Source organism: Typopeltis vanoorti, chromosome 24 (assembly GCF_054136105.1).
Source record: "Typopeltis vanoorti isolate ZY-2024b chromosome 24, IOZ_Tvanoo_1.0, whole genome shotgun sequence".
NCBI lineage: Eukaryota > Metazoa > Arthropoda > Arachnida > Uropygi > Thelyphonidae > Typopeltis > Typopeltis vanoorti.
Genome location: NC_143572.1, coordinates 20,281,542 through 20,299,569, shown reverse-complemented (window position 1 = coordinate 20,299,569; position 18,028 = coordinate 20,281,542). Strand labels below are relative to the sequence as shown.

Sequence of the window (18,028 nt, the reverse complement as noted above, 5' to 3'; positions counted from 1 at the left end):
GTTACTGATATCTTTACATTGGTTCAGGATACAAATTTTTTACAGGATATTTGTATTAAAAAGTGTATGTCATTTAGTTATGAACAAGATAAAAATGTGTATCATTGCAAAGAAAAAATGTAGCAGTTAAAAAAACCAGTCCAGCAATTCTTGGTTATGAACTGTAAATTAAAAAGTAAAGGAGTTTCAAAACAAGACCCTGACCTTGAAGTATTATAGTAAAATCTGAAGAAACACATTTTTTTACTGAGATGAAATTTTTACTGAGAAGTATGTGGTGAAGTTAATGCAAAAAGAAAAATAATGCCATGGTGCACAGGGAAGGTTAAAGACGCTCAGTGAAAAAGAGGATTGAATTATGTAAGTCCTTGGATAATAATTAGACATGTCTTGAAAAATTTAGCTGTAAAAGTAGCTAAACTCATCAAGGAAAGATTTAGGAAAGAAAATAATTTAAAAATATATTGTATATGTTTAGTCTAATATCTCTATATTTGAAGTTACAGCTATGCTGTATGTACTGTAAGGAATTGCATGTTAGGTAGAATTGTGTCTAATTAGTACTGACTGTAAGGCAGAGCTTTGAATGCAAATTAATCAAATAAAATTCGATGGCCTCCCTAGTATGAGTATGAAGGTTTATCACGTCTCTTAATGGAGATAATTCATGGTATCACTTCATATCATATTTCTTCAATTCTAGCAGATGCATCGTTGCTGGTAGGAAGGTTAAACATGAAATCAAGACTGACTTGAATAACTACTGAAACAAATTTAGTATGGAAATCAGTAATAAAAAGAACAAGCTGCAAAAATAGGATGCACGTGGAAAGTATCAACTGCATTGGCAAACCAGTAGAAAGAGTAATAAATATATTTATTATTTGTTAAATATATATTTATTTGTTTATAATAGAATAAACAAAACTGGGATGGTGGAAAGCCAGTTGAATACATTTTTTTTGTGAATTAAGAAAGGAAGAAAGTAATCATTAATATACAAGATAACGTTCATTAAAATAAAGAGCCAAAAGGCTTAATTTCAGCGATGCAAAATTATATAAATCAAGTTGATATTAAATCCAGCATTAATTCAAAGCCGAATACAGAAACTATAAAAGTTTCGTACGAAATTTGACCAAAGTGCTTACAGAAATACACTTACTGGCATTTACAAGTTGCCCTAGCCAGACCTTATAGTGTTCAAACCAATTTTAACTTATCTGAGTGTTTGGGTAAAAATAAAATACTTGATTAAAGACTATGCCACAGATAGAGTTCTGAGATAAATTAGAGGGGATGTCATCAATGAGAGTGTCATATCAAAAATGAAGATATTAGAAAGAAACTTGACATAGTTAGTATTCAAGAATGTGTAAGCAGAGCTAATCTAAAATGGCAGTCACATAAACAGAATGGGGAAAGGTCAGAAAAACAGGTATTTGATGTCTGTATAGTAGAAAAAGACCCAAAAGAAGACCAAAATCTAGTTGAATTGAGGCAGTTCATGTGAGATCTCAAAAGACTCAAATGTAAGATCAGGATCAGAGACTGAATTAGAGAGGACAAATAATAACTTTCAAGAAAAAATTTTTGATAGGTTTTATGTGCTGATATTTATTCTGCCATCAAATTTCTTTTTTTATTTTCATTATCAGTTGCTAATGAACAATGAAATTTAATAGTGTTGAAATTTGATCACCTATAGCAGAATACTTATCAATTCCCAGTGTACAAGATACTGTGCATAGTACTACACAATTAAGTTTAGCTTATTACTAGCTGCTGGTATTATATTATGTTACTGGTAATATATCATGAACATGCTGGTTGGTAACTGAAGTCGACCAAATACCAGCTTGATTGGGTAAGTGTTAGCGTATCTGCTGTTGAACAGGCTGTGGGTTCGAATTCCACCATGGACATTGTTTGTGATTGTCATTAGGTGAGAGTTGAATTTCATCACCTGGTGTGAAATAAGGTTCCATGTTTGGTCTCTAGATCAAAGTTTCTGGATTATGTGTAAATAGATATATCTTCTTCTTAATCCTTCCTCTTTTACCTTTTACAGTGTCAAGGATTTTTTTTTTTAATTCTTGCAACTGTAACGAGGATAAGGTGGGTAGCCCTATTCTGGGATGAAAAACCAGAGTTTCTGTTTGAAAAAAACAAACTCTGGTTTTTTCAAACAGAAACTCTGTATGAGACTGGCTAACTCACCTTTCATCGAAAGAGACCAGATAAAGGTTCTTCACATCACTGATGGCACTCAAACCCAGATCTTTCTGACCAAAGGGCTTCATCTATAACGACTAAGCTATGGAAGTGCGTAAATATGTATATAAAATTAATAAATTTTAAAAAAATTAGCTCGCCCACAGTACTAATGCACTACTATAGGTTTTTAATTTTTTGCATATTAAAAAAAAAAAAAACTGCCATAATTAACCATGCACAACTTCCTGTTATGTACAAATATAGTACATGGTGACAGGATTCTGTCTTTTGGGAATAGTCAGGATGCCCCGTTTCCTATAAAAAAAAATTCCTGTAGTCAGTGGCCAGAGTTGAACCCATAGCGGTCTAATTGAAATAGCTGGACTTTCTGATACTAAATACTTGTAGGCTGATTTGAACAGGCTGTTTCTATAGTTATTTGTTTCAGTGTTTAATGTTACTAAGTGCAGTATTATCCATTTTAGACTGAAGACATTTCAGGCTATTTTATTAATGGGAATTTGCAAGTGGTTGAAGCTAAAGATCTAGGGATAATGGTGGACAGGAAGTTAGTTTAGAGGCCACTTTGCAGTTATGTGATATGATATCTTAGCAATGTTTAAAAGAACTCTATTGTGTAGGAATAAGAAAGTTATTCTCCTGCTTTACAAGGCCTTGATAAGACCATGTATGGCCTTAGTAGTACCACTCAAAAGAATCTGAGTATAACGTCAGGACTATGTAGCCAGCAGGTTGATCTTTATTGAATGGGATTACATAAAGGATAAAATGGACATATCGGAAATGATTTCACCACAAGAGTTAAGACAAAATTATGCATACTATGGTTTATTATAAAAATGTTGGAGCACATTTTTACACTAATGTGGCTCTTACAAAGCAAGAACTACATTAGTTTGGGTCCCTCTCAAGCTGTTACGTGGCGGTCACAGTAAACTTGCTTACCCGAAATTTAAAAACAAACTCAAAACTCTCATTTACAATATTTTTTATTACCATGTTTTTTTTTTAATTAATTAACAGCAGTAGTCTGTTCAGAGAAATATGTGTTTCCAAAATGAAGTCATTTATTTTTCTATCTGCAAAGAAAAAAAAAATCTTTCAGATTCTTAAAAAACGACCGTGCTTTTTTATGTACACATTCACTTTGGGAGGATTTTTTTCCCCTATTCAGAAGGTATGCAAGTGAATGAGTGACCACTTCCTCTTTGAAAGATGCTTAAGAGGGTTGTTTGAAAAGTTTGGTAAATTTCCAATAGACGGTGACAAAATTCGTTCTTTCATACCAGTGTTGGCACACATCTTTTTCATGATCCCTGGAAAAATTTTAGCCACATGCAACGCGTAGTTTTGGCAAGCATTTAAAATTACTGTGTTCGCATTTTCATAAAAATGGAGAAAAACGAGTTTCATGCAGTGATAAAACATTTTAATTCGAAGAAGTGGACAGCCGTGTAGATCAAAACTGAGTTAGATTCAGTTTATGGGGACTCTGCACCGGCATTAAAGACTATTTATTTTTGGACAGATGAGTTTAAACGTGGTTGTAAGTCCATTGAAGATGAAGCGTAGCTCTGGATGCCTGACTGAGGTCACTACAAAGGAAATGATTGACGAAATTCATGGTATCATTATGGAAAATCACCAAGTAAAAGTGTGTGAGATTGTAGGTATCTCAACTGAACAGGTGTATAATATCCTGCATGAAAAATTGCACATGAAAAAGCTGTGTGCGCGATTATTGGCTCAATCAAAAACGCACATGGAAAGACATTTCAGCACAGTGTTTGGCAATGTTTAATCACAATTTGCAGGATTTTTTGCATTGATTCGTGACTGTAGACGAACCTTGGATCCACCACTACACACCTGAGTCCAAGCAGCAGTCAAAACAGTGGACAATAAATGCCCAGTGAAAGACCACCGGAAAAAAGCAAAGACCGTTTTGTCAGCTGGGAAGGTAATGGCCACTGTGTTTTGGGATTCTCAAGGAATTATCTTGATACTCTATTTGGGAAAGGGTAAGACAATAACAGGAGTCTATTATGCATCATTGTTGGACTGTTTAAAAGAAGAACTGAATAAAAAATGGCCAAGAATGGCACACAAAAAAGTGCTGTTTCATCAAGACAATGCACTATCCCGCATCAGCTGTCGCAGTGGCAAAATTGCACAAATTGAGGTTCAAATTGGTTCCACATCCAACGTATTCTCCAGGCTTGACCCCATGCGACTTCTTGTTCCTAAACTTAAAAATTTGGCTTGGTGGGAAAAAAATTTTCTTTGAACAAGGATGTCATCAAGGTTGTCAATGACTGTTTTGCACAATTTGAAACTAATCCTATTTTTTAGATCGGATGAAAAAATTGAAACTTGCTGGACCAAATGTGTAGACCTCGATGGAGACTATGTTGAGAAATAAAGATGATTTTTTCCAGCAAATGTGTTTTATATTTTTACCAAACTTTTCAAACAACCCTCATAATTTATCCTATTGCATGATTGTCAAATAGGCAGTGCAGTGCTTTGAAATTGTACAGTTCTTTATTTTAAAAAATATATGTGTATAGTTTCATATTGATTTTTTTATTATTTTTTTAAATTAAATTTGTTTTGGCAGAGGTGACCGGCAGAAGTATGTAGGAATAAATAAAACTTTATCAAGAAAGTTGCAAGAAGTGAAACCTGTCAAGAATTAACATTTCTTTGCTATAATTTTTGGAAATTAAAAAATATTTTATATTATCCTTTTTATTTTTCAATTTAGTTTCTTTTATGTTATATATTTTTATGTTTTGACTATACAGATGTTATAAGAACTGAATGATTTGTGTGGTATAAGAATGCTGTTGTTATATACTGTATCTTGCAAGTTTTAAAAAGAATTGTGTACTTTTTTTTTTCTAAATCTTTAAAATAGGAAATAAATTAGTTTTTCATGAAACTTGCAGTGATTTTGGAGATTATCACATTTGTTTTGGTTACACACATTTAAATATTTCAAATAGAAATAGCTTGCTTATTCCTCTTCACTCCATTGGGAGCATAGAACCTCAACTACGGATCGCCATCTGATTTTATTTGATCTCTCTCTGTGTCTGGTTCTTTCCAATTTTCTGAGCTCTTCTACTCTTCTCTGCCTGCTCATCTTTGGCCTTCCTCTTTCTTGCAGATTCCACTTTAATGCTCTAATTTTCTCTGATTTGATGCCATACATTATTGGTTTTTGTTTAGTTTTTTGCCATAATTCTTTATTGGATATTTTTTTCTGGCCATTTTATTTGTAGAATTCTTAATTTATTTACAAAGCTTTGCAGTTTTTATCCTAATTGCTTTTGTTGTTGTCCATGTTTCTGATGCAGAAAGTAGAACTTGTTTAATATTTGTATGAAATAATCTGATTTTATTTTTTAAACTTATTTCCTTTGATCTCCATATTTTCCCTAACATGTTAAAAAAATTCTCTATCTTAGATTTTATATCTTCCTTTGCTTTTCCCTGTTTGTTATTGATCCTAGATAATTAAAGTTCCATGCTGTTTCTAAGATTTGACCATCCAGTACTATGTCTTCTTTTTGTTTATTTTCATTGTTTTAATTTTCATTTGGGGTGCTTAAGGGTCAAAGCTGTATAACTGAGAGGAGACCTCCACATAGCCTTTAAAGGAATGCGGAGAACCGACCAGGGCTTCTGACCTAATGTCCAATCCTCACCTTCTCGTGGTGCACCCTGTTGGGTATCTACTTTGATACTGAACGAACGAGGATGGGCTGGCAATTTGGGATTTAGCCGACCAAATTGTATTCTTATTGGTTAAACCAAAATAAAAAATGATGGTACAACATGACAAAATTTCATGCCGGCTGGGGCGTCGCCCGGTTAAACAAGGCCCCCGTTGTTTTCGCCAGGGAACCAGGGCGAACAGCGAAAAGTCAGCTACTGGAACAAATCTGAAAACAAACCCCAACTCAACATCACCAGAGTTAAAGATCGGTACTATCAACGTAAGAAGCCTGAATGGCAAAGAAATGGAGCTAGCTGAGGAATTAGATAAGTACCAGATCGACATAATAGGGGTGACTGAAACAAAAAAGACCAAAACTGGTGAGATCTTTCTGAGCAATAAATACAAAATGTTATATTCAGGCAATAACAATCAAGGAAAAGAAGGAGTAGCCATAGTATTCAACACAAAATACGAGGCTAATCTTCTTGAATGGCAGTCAGTCTCAAGTAGAGTAATGTGGGCAAATATGAGAATGGGGAACTGGACAATGAGACTTATTTGTGCCTATGGTCCCACAGAAGGTTCTACTAAGGTAGAAGTGGAGGAATTTTTTGAGGCTTTAGAAAAAGCAACTGACACAATGAAAAATGAAAAGTTGGTCCTTGTTGGGGATCTAAATAGTAGAGTAGGAAATGATTGTGAGACATACAAAAATATTTTGGGAAAATTTGGAGAAAAGAGCAAAGCTAATAATAATGGCAAATATCTGTTGGATTTCTGCTCAGGACATGGACTGGTTATTACTAACACCATGTTCCAACATAAAAATGTGCACAAATTCACATGGAGAGAAGAGGCTAGGAATAAGAAAAGTCTCATTGACTATGTTATTGTTGATAGTGATGTTTTCTCCCTGGTGCAGGACACCAGAGTGTACAGAGGATTTGAAATTGGAAGTGATCACTATTTAGTCTTGAGCAGGATAAAATTGAATTTCATATTGAAAAGAATAACATGTAAGAAAGTTTTAAAGCGAATAAAAGTTGAGCAGCTCTCAGATGTAAACTGTAGACTAAAATATAGAAATATTATTGAAAAGAAAATGAAAGAGTTTGAGAACAGGAATCAAACCTTGGAGATTCAGTGGCAAACTCTGAAGGAAACATTGATTGATTCTGCCAGAGAGGCATGTGGTGAGGTTGTGTGCAAAGATAAAAAAATCAGAACTCCCTGGTGGACACAGGAAGCTAAAGAGGCAGTGAAGGAAAAGAAGAAAGCATATCAAAAGTTCCTGGCAAATAAGTCAGCTTTTACTCTTACAGAATACAGAGACAAATGTAAGAAAGCTAAACAGTGTGTAAAACTAGCTAAACAAAAGTCATGGGAGGACTTTGGCAAGAATATAGAAAATAAATATCAAGAAGGTGGCAAAATATTCTGGAGGTTGTTGAAGAAGCTTAGGAATGGAGGAAAGAGTGCTGTAAAAGGAATTAGAGATGATAAAGGTGAAATGAAAACAGGAGAAAAAGATATCCTTGAAGTATGGAGTAATTACTTTGAAAAACTGCTAAATGAAACAAGCAGTGATGACAGCACAGTGATAAAAAACACTGACCAGGCATGCAGTCAGGAATACATATCCATACTTGAAGTAGAAAAAGCCATCAAAGGCTTGAAATGTGGAAAGGCAGCAGGAGTAGATGATATTCGACCAGAAATGTTGAAGTATGGTGGTATAAGAGTCTTACAGTGGCTGCACTGCATAGTTCAGAAAGCCTGGACAGAGGGACGAATTCCCGATGATTGGAGTAGAGCTCTCATAGTACCCATATATAAAAAGGGAAATAAAACTGAATGTGAGAATTACAGAGGTATTTCCCTACTGAGTGTTCCTGGCAAGATCTATGCAAGTATACTTGAGAAACGGTTGAGAAGAATTGTGGAAGAAAAGCTTGGTGAAGAACAAGCTGGATTCAGGCCAAATAGAGGCTGTCAGGATCAGATCTTCACTTTACGACAAATAGTCGAGAAAGCATGGGAATATAACAAAGATCTGTATTTAAGTTTTGTCGATTTGGAAAAGGCATATGACAAGGTGCCAAGAGAGAAGCTATTCAATACGCTGCAGTTATATGGTGTCAATGGGGCATTATATCAAGCAATACTTAGTCTTTATTTGAGTTGTGAGTCAGCAGTTAGAATTGAAGGAAGTACAGGAAGATGGTTTAATGTTAAATCTGGTGTGAGACAAGGATGTACATTATCCCCTCTGTTATTCATTATCTATATGGATCACATTATGAAGGAAAGTGGTATTAAACATGATATCAAAATTGGAGATGTTAATGTCAGCTCTTTGCTTTATGCGGATGATGTTATACTTGTAAATAAATTCGCTACAAGTCTGCAAGATTCTCTGACTAACTTGAATAGCTGTTGTAATAGATATGGTATGAAGGTCAGCAATAAAAAGACAAAGACAATGAAAATAGGCAGAATCATTGAAAATGTCAACTGTGTTGTGAATGGAGAACCTGTGGAACAAGTAAAACATTTCAGCTACTTAGGCACAATTTTTACTGAAGATGGTAAACTAAATATAGAAATAGACAACAGAATCAGCAAAGCTGATATCGTGGGAAGTCAATTGAATAAATTCATATGGAATAAGAAAGAAATTAGTCGGAACACTAAATTAGCTGTATACAAGACTGTGTTCAAACCAATTTTAACTTATGGATCTGAGAGCTGGGTCAGAAGTAAAACACTTGACCAAAGACTAGAGACCGCAGATATGAGAGTCCTGTGAAAGATTAGAGGCGTGAACAGATGGCATCAATGGCAATATCATATTAAAAACGAGGATATTAGGAAAGAACTTGACATTGTCAGCATCCAGGAATGCGTTAGCAGAACTAATCTCAGATGGTATGGTCACTTAAATAGAATGGGAGAGGAAAGATTAGCAAAACAAGTGTTCTCTGCCAGGTTGGCAGGAAAACGACCCAGAGGAAGACCAAGATATAGGTGGATTGATACGGTACAAAGTGCCTTAGACGATAGAAATATAAGATCTGATAATGTTGGAGTCTTGACAAGTAACAGACTGATTTGGAGGAAAATTGTAGATAGGAAGTTAGTAATGATGTAATTTTTTCATGTAGTACTGTCATATCCTGTACACCCCTTGAGGGTACATGGCAGGAATTTGATGATGATGATGATGATTTTCATTTTATTTATTCTTAATCCAACAATCAAGGCTTCTTCATTGAGTTTTATTGTTTTTCCTTTTGTATGTTGTTATGTATGTGTCAGTGCACACACACATCATCATCTACAAAAATCCAGGTCATGTAGCTGTTCTATTAAATTCCACTGTTATTCCTTTTGTTTTTTTCATACCATTTCTCATAACCCAGTCTACAACAATAAGAAATGCTATTGGAGAGAGAATACAACCCTGTCTGACTCCTATTTTAATTTCAAATTTTTCTGAAAGTTTTCCCATTGTGTATGATTTGTATTTTATAATTTTACATGCTATAATATGACATTAATTTCCGTATTGCTTCTCTGTCAATGTTGTCAAGTTTTTTCCAAAATCAACAAAGTCAATATAAAGATTTGGCTGTTCTGTTATTATTCTGAGTGTCGCTATGTGATCTATACATGACCTGGTAACTCTAAATGTTGTTAGTGTTTCTCTTAGCTTTTTTTTTGGTCTGTTTCTTTTTTTATTCTTGCCATTATTATTCTTATTAGTATTTTACTTATTGTGTTTAATAATGATATTCCTCTCCAATTACAATCTGACACAATCTAGTGCTCATATCCTCTCACATGCCACAATGCTTATACAGCCACTTCCATACAAGAGTAGTTTGGCATTATGACAGTGCCAAGTGGGACAGCCTCCATGACGTCTATGCCTAATTCCCATGGTTGGACTATTACTTCCAGCCTTCCAACCCAAACTGAGTAGTGCAGCCTTCCCTGCACAACTCTGAACTGCCACCCCTAACTAATCCCTGGCTTTCCAAAAGATGTGCCAAGGCTGTACAAATGAAAAATCAAGCATACCATAACTGGCTCACATCGAGAACTCCATACCCTTTAGTGCTTATACTCAAGCCCAAAATAGATGCAAGAAAACTATCAATGCTTCCAAAACAGAGTTTGAAAGAGCAAAAAGCAGGAAACTTACAGCCTGTCCAAACAGCAGCCGAGCCTTTTGGTCTTGCCAAAGCAATTGGTCGTAACTTTTGCCCAGCACTATTCCCACCCCTATCATACCCAGATGGCTTTATTGCGGCATCATCCACAGGAAAAGCCAATCTCCTGGCTTCACACTTTGCTTCCAATGCATGCATAAATGACAATGGTAAATGCCCCCCCCCCAGCCATTCCAGATGCCCAACATACAGTGTTCCCTGTATCCTTTTGCAAGAAAGAGATTAGAAAAATAGTGACAAAATAAAGTCTCCCAAATTGGACACAAAATAAAGTCTCCTGATGGCATTCCTCCAGTTGTCCTGAAGGCTTGTGCACCACAACTGACTCCTATCCTATGTTGCCTGTATATAATGTCTTACTCCACTGGTATCTATCCCACAGCCTGAAAATTGGCCTATATTCAATCCATTCCCAAGACAGGTGACAAATCACGAAATCAATTCTCAACTCCTACACTACCTTGAAGATACCTGTCTAATAATAAACAATCGCCAGTATGGATTCCGTCGCTGCCGATCAACAGGAGATATGCTCACGTATGTCACCTATCTCTGAACAAATGCCATGGAGAAGTTTGCAAATTTCAAGTGGTTGCACTTGATATCTCCAAGGCATTTGACCTGGCACAAGGGCTTACTAAGCAAGCTGCCATCATTTGGTCTGTCTCAAGATGTCCGTAGTTGGATTGCCAGCTTTCTGTCTGGACACATACTATGTGTGGTGGTGGATGGTTCCTTATCCTCTCATCATTCAGCCAGAGTTCCACAATGTTCTGTCCTCTCACCAACTCTTCCTGCTATATATATATATATATATATATATATATGGGAATAAATTAGGAAGGGAATATATTAGGAGCTAAAATGACCAAGCATATAAAATTGCTTGGTTATCCTAATATATATATATATATACAGGGTGTTCGGGATAAATTTGACAGTTTCGTAAGGAAAAAGAAAATCTTCTTTGTATCTATTAAATTTAATGAATTGACAAAAAAAACATTACAGGCAGAGTTAATTACAATACTATCAACAAGATTTACTCAAAATAACCACCATTAGCATCGATCACAGCTTCAATTCTGCTTCGGAACCTCGAACAAGCTGATGCTACAGTCTCCCTGGGAAGGGCCGCAAAAACTGTTTTAATTTTATCCATTAACTGGGCTTTTGTATTACTGGAAGTGCGATTGGTGTCTTTTTCAACTGCGCCCCATACAAAATAATCCATGGGGTTAAGGTCTGGGGAGTTTGGAGGCCAAACATTTGGACTGGTGAAGTCGTAGAAATTTTCAGACAACCATTTTTGACTTTTCCCAGAGGCGTGGCAAGGGGCCGAATCCTGCTGCCATACATACGGCCTACCATTGCCTACCCTTGTTATCCAGGGCTTGACTACAGTTAGCAACTCCACGAACAAAGCCCGAATTCCAATGCCAGGGTTCTTCAACACCTGTTCCTGCAGATTTGCGAGGAATTCTGCTGTACGAAAGCAATCAGATCGTCTGCTAGGGATCTTTCTTCTTGCTACATCCTCGTAGTCACCATTGCAAGTCTCTAGTTCATGCCTGATTGCTTTTTACTGTATTCAGGGAGCATTGGGCAGCAGTCGTAATATCCTTATTTTGATGGCGGGCACGAATCATCATGATACAAGTTATTCTCTTCCATGATTCAGGTGGGTTCCAGCTATCCATCCTTTCTGACATCTTGTATGTGAATGAAGAAGGGTCCAAACTTTTAAATGAAGAGAAGTGTGTGTTAATACATGTAACTTACGGAAAAATATAATTAATTATAAATATGTCAAATTTATCCCGAACACCCTGTATATATATATATATATCTCAATGACCTACTTCTGCTGACCTCCAACCGAATACACAATTTTGCAGATGACAGCACATTGCACTCCTCCCTTTCTTTTGATAAACCTTACTCTACACAACTCACCTCAACCTACAGAACATCAACCACTACTACCCTCAATTCTGATCTCCAAGCCATCCTCCAATTGGATTCAGGTAACCTCGTTCAACTTCAATGTTAATAAAACCCAGTTCTATCTTATCCCTCATTAAAAAAAAAAAAAAAAAGAAACATTTTTTCCTAGTATTATTTTTGACAACACCCAAATTTTCAGACAATCTTAGATTTCACTTCTTGGAATTACCCTGAGATCAAGCCTCTCCTGGCATAAACACATCACAACCATTGCATCCTCATCATCTAAATAAAAACTAGGATTTCTCTCTCACTCAATATGTCACTTCACCTCTGAACAGCTGTTAACCATATACAAATCACAAATCCACCCAGCTATTGAATACTGCTCTTACATTTGGAGTGGAGCCCCTAAGCGCTCCCTCAAAATGCTTGACTTAATACAGAGAGAGAGAGAGAGAGCAATTAGATTGATTAATGACCCATCTCTAACCAACTCACTCCTCCCACTTTCACACAGACATTTGGTTTCTGCAATATATGTATTCTATAAATATTTCCATGACAAATGTTCATCTGAAATAGCATCATAATTCTCCCCTTAGTACTAAGCAGCTGCACGTTGGCACACGTGCAGCTGCTGCTCAACATCCCTTCACAGTACACCTTGAAACTCGCAGAACAAGTTTCTTTTCCTCCTCCTTCATCCCTGCTACTGCTGTATTGTGGAACATTTGTCCCCCTGATCTGTTTTCAAGGAACAGAATATACAGCCTTTTAAATCAAATGTAAACAAGTTCCTCCTTGCCCAACCTACTATCCATATAATTTGGTACTAATATATTATTGATTGGTCCATTCTATATTTCATTTAAAAAAGGTTAGAGAGATATTCACTGTTAAATTTGTATCTGCTTTTAATAGTTCATTTCGTATGCCATCCATATCAGCTGCTTTTCCATTTTTACTTTCTTTTAGTGCTTTCTGTATTTCACTTCTTTTTTTTATTTCTTTGATGTCTATTTTTAATATTGTTTTCTTTTCTTTCTGGTATTTGAATTTTTTTTCTATTAATTATCTCTTTGAAGTATTCTACCTATCCCTTTATTTTTATCATTGTTTATTTTATTTTCTTGTTTGTCTTTAATAACATCTCTTCTTTTCTGGCCTGTCTTTTCTCATAATATATGATCTTTTAGTATGACCTCTAGTAGCTGCAATTTCTCTGCAAACTCTTATCTTTTATTGCATCTTTCTTTATGTATGTATTTTTCTCTTGTAATTTGATGTTATGCTTATCTTGTATTATTTTTTCTTTATTTCTTTTCTTTCTTCAATTTTGAGTTTTGTGTGTGAAAATATCTATTCTTTGTCTTCTATGCATTCTTTGTATATTTTCTGCAGCTTCATGGTATATGTTTTTAATATCTGCCCAAATTTCTTCAGTGCTTTTGAATTCTTATTCATTCTGTCTGGTGTGGGTAAAACTTCATATTTATTTTTAATCTCTACTGCATATTTTCTTTTAGTTTCTATATTTTTTAGTTTATTTATGTTAATACATTCTCTTTTTGCCCATTACTTTCTTTATGGTCATTAATCTTATTTTAATTTCTCCTATTACTAAAAAATAGTCTGTATAAGCATCTACTCCTCTTTGATCTTGTTTTCAAAAAGAGATCCTCTTCATTTTTGGTTATTTTCATCTGGTGCTCTCCACGTTACTATATATTTTATGCTCCAAGATGAATCCTCCTTTTACTAATTCATTTGCCATGTAGATATTCATTAACATTTCTCCATTCTTATTTATATTTCCTATATTTCTTCCCCCCCCCCCCCCCATTTTCATTTCTCTACCTGTAAGATTCATTTCCTGTTTTAGCATTTAGGTCCCCCATTATCATAATTATATCTGTAGGATTTGTCACCTATTGCTTTTTGTAATATATCATAAAATTCATGTTTTATTTTTCATCTGCATTATTAGTTGGTCATATGTGTTTTATAATTCTCACTTTATAGAATATTCAGTTAATCTTGTTCTTATGCATCTTTCTGTGATGGGCTCTTATTCTATCATTGCTGTTCTTGCTTTTGCTGTGGAGAAACAATAAGTATATTATTGTTTCTTCTGAATTCAGCTGGATAAATCCCTGTCCATTTCATCTTGTCTCATTTATTTTCAACATTACAATTTTGTAGTCTTTCAAAATCTTTGGTTATATTGCCTGCTTTTGATGTTTCATACATAGTCCTCACACCTTCCAACATCTAATTCTTATTGTTTTTATGGTTCCAAATAATTTGTCTCTATTGGTTTTTAAGTCTTTGTCTGAGTTTTCTGTTGTATTCCTCAGTTCCCTAGTTTCTCATAAGAGCTTTCTCTAGTTTAGTCATTATCAACAGTTTTTCTTTCTTTGGGATTACTTTTTGGTTAGATTTTTCTGTGGTCCTGGTTTCCGTAGCAAAGCACTTTTTTATGAGGATGGATTACTAGCTCTGTTTACCTGGGACTGGCATGATGTGGTATAGCACATCATTGCTGGTTTAACAGAAATATCTGAATAGTTCTCATTGTGGAGGAATGTCAGTGTTTTGATTTTCCTAAAGTAATATCCATGTGACCTAGTCAAATAGGATGAATACCTATAAGGATTACCTGGTCATTAGGTGATAGTTTTTTGTGAAGCTATGATTTCCCCCTCACCCCCTCCCACAAACGTGCTTTTTAATAAAAACACTTCAGCCGTAAGAATAGAATAGCAAACAAAGTTTGCACGTGAAGTATCTTCTTGACTAGGCTATATGTATGTAGAGGCTAATAACTTCACAAGGCAATTAATGTGAAGTTATAGACCTCTATTAAAGATGCAATACAATGGCATCTTTAATTCCACTGTATTGCATTTCCAACACTGAAACAAAGTGTTTCTGATTTTAAATAATTTTCTTTTAAATAAAAAGACTAATAGAACTCCATTATCAGTCACATTTAGTCAACAACTTGAGTATAAACACATCACACCAAGACAACTGACATAAGACTGAAAAAAACTGGGGTGAGGAATGGAGGGAGATGGGATGGCAAATAACATTTGAATTACCATGCTGTTTGGGTCATAAATATTAATGTTCAAACTTGCTTGTATTGCCACAAGTTTGTGGCATTCACAGTTTATACAGGTTTGGACATGAACATTTTAGTGTTTTATATAATTCTTGTTCATATCCTACCTTTGCCTTGAGCAAATTATCTTATCTAATTTTAAAAGCAGACAAAGGCCATACCAGAGTTAAGAAAAAAAAATTAATTACAATTTAAATTAGTTCCTCTGAAAAGATACTGTACATAAATGTTTTTTTTTTTTCTTTTTTAATAAGTTATTTATTTTTTTACTCCATTTGCTTGCTATTGTCACATAGGTAGGTGTACTAAATATGCTGAGATGCTATAAAAATGTGGTTTTCTTCATTTTCAAAAGGTTAGTCGGGGATAAAAATAACAGATTAGGATTAATTTTGCTTTATAGCCACCTATCAAAAGTCTCTCTCTCATAAAATTTCAACTTTTTATTTGGTCCTTCCCACAACTTTATTGGTCATCAAAATTGGTCATTCTTATTTTTGCAAACTTGAAGCAATTTTTTTAATAGAAGAAATACTTCAAGGTGATTTTGGGTGCACACATTCCACTACATGTGCACATACTGCACTGTAAATGAAATGCACATACACACACATAAACAAAAACACTGTGCATTCAACCTGGAGCCTTGCAGGGTAGAGGATGAAATGGAAAAAAAGAACTCACAACCTAAATGCAGGTGACTGCTATCTTGAAAAAGAAAAATCAGTTCATCTGAAAATGCAAACAGGAAATCAAAAAGTATACATTCTGGCATTAAAATGGCAATAAAGAAAATCAAATTGGACAATATGCTGTGATTAATTTTAATACCTTCCAAAATGGTAAAAATTCTCTGCCTAATAAAAAAAAAAAAAAAAAAACTGCCATCATTATTGTTAGGATGCCAGAAAAAATCTAAACATATTTTCTTTCATCTAAAGCAGTGGTCGATATCGACCCCCAGGGTTCGATATAACATTGTTAGTGGTTGATTGGGGGTCGATAGAAAAATATAAGACATCATTGTACGGATAATATTTAATTTGGTTAACTTGAATTATCTTCATCCTGAATGACAATGCAATTAAGAGTGAATCGTGGGAACAACGACATGAATAGGACCTGTAAGATGGAGCAAGGTCATGAAAATAGTTACGGAGGCCAATCAAGTAGGCCAAAATTATGTATTTACCAACAAGCGTCTCTTTTTTTTTGCTTATCCTGTTATAATTACGTAATAGTGAAATAGAGGGGGTCGATAAGAAGTTTGGTGCCCCCTGATCTAAAGGATAGATTAACCAAATAACTTTAATCAAAATATAAAATTATTATATTAAGTGGCATGTCCAAGGACTCATCATGAGAAAATACCACACAACCCACCATTATATTCCACTATCGCTGATAGTGGAATACGCACCATTCCACTATCAGCGATCTCTTCCCCACAGTAGTTTTTCTTTGTCTGTAAATTGCGTTTTCTTTTAGTTGATTTTCTTGTATGTGGGATGAAAAACCAGGCTTCCAGGAGATAAAAACTACTATCTCCATTGAAACTGCTTAACTAAAATAGTCTGCATTTGAGTCTGAGTTATAACTGCATAATCTCATTTAGAGATAATAGGGTTTTTATCTCCTCAAAAAGAGAGAAAATAAAAATTCAGTATTTTACCTCGCTATGATGGCAAACAATTTGATGCGTAGGCTGTGAAGTATGCGAGTTTGAGGGAAGACTGGATTTGTATAAGAGGGACGGCCTACACCTGAATGTGTTTGGTATCAGGAGTAGAAAAACTAATAACTGGTATGAGATCTAGCCCAGAAAGTCAGGGAAACTAAATTATAAAGGAAGGAATGGTGAGAATGTGAGTGTAAGAGTGATATGTGTAAGGCATTAGAGAATAGAGATCTGCAAGTTGTCCAACTGTGTTAGGCAGACGGCCGACAAGACAATACAAAAGAAGAAACAGGTAGATTATTATGTCTGTACACGAATGTAAGAGTATCAGAAACAGAGGGATAGAGTTTGTTGCCTTAGTCAATATGCTGCGACCTCAGATTGTAGGTATTAGTGGACCTGGCTATCAAAATCAGACCTGCTAACTGGTGTCAAGGGTATAGTATTTTTTAGGAAAGGTAGAGGGGATAGGAGAGGAGGGGGGGGGTGCTGCTAGTGATATCAGATGACTTAAATCCAGTTAGAGTTGAGACCTATGATTGTAGTGCTACTGCTAACAGTATTTCGTGTAGCAATAAGCAATCTGGTGTGAGGTGGAATCTAACAAGAGCAATTACATAGTGGGGTGTTGTTACAGACCTGGTGGATTGGTTGCTAGTGATGAAGAAATGCATCACCAAATAGAAAAGATGAGCATGAAAAGAGTAATCATAATGGGAGACTTTAATTATCCAAATATTGACTGGGGCAGTAGAAACTCATGAGAAGCATGAAAATGCATTTTTTGACTGTTGTGAGACAACTGCCTCAAGCAGCATGTGACAGAAGGAACTCGAGGCCAAAGAGTGTTAGATTTGATTATAGTGTCAGAGAGCATATCAGTTAAAGACATAACTATTCTGCCTGCGGTTGGTGACAGTGATAATGCAGTACTCACTTGGGAAGTGACTAAGTTTATGAATATTCCATTCAGAAAAGGTCATGCTGAACTACAAAGCAGAAAATTATGACCAACTGAGGAGTAGACTGAGTTCAGTAGAATGGGATCAGTTGATCCCATTGAAATGGGATTG

The 18,028-nt window shown here is 35.2% G+C and overlaps 1 protein-coding gene across 1 annotated transcript in view; it reads left to right on the top strand.

Moving 5' to 3' along the window:
- Positions 1-5,182, top strand: part of Rchy1 (Ring finger and CHY zinc finger domain containing 1) — a 75,570-nt gene extending 70,388 nt beyond the window's left edge. Inside the window, exon 11 of the mRNA XM_090413585.1 lies at positions 4,859-5,182. Within this exon, the coding sequence (XP_090269711.1) occupies positions 4,859-4,937 (79 nt within the window). The 3' untranslated portion in view covers positions 4,938-5,182. The remainder of the gene's footprint in view (positions 1-4,858) is intronic.
- The last annotated feature ends 12,846 nt before the right edge of the window (positions 5,183-18,028 follow it).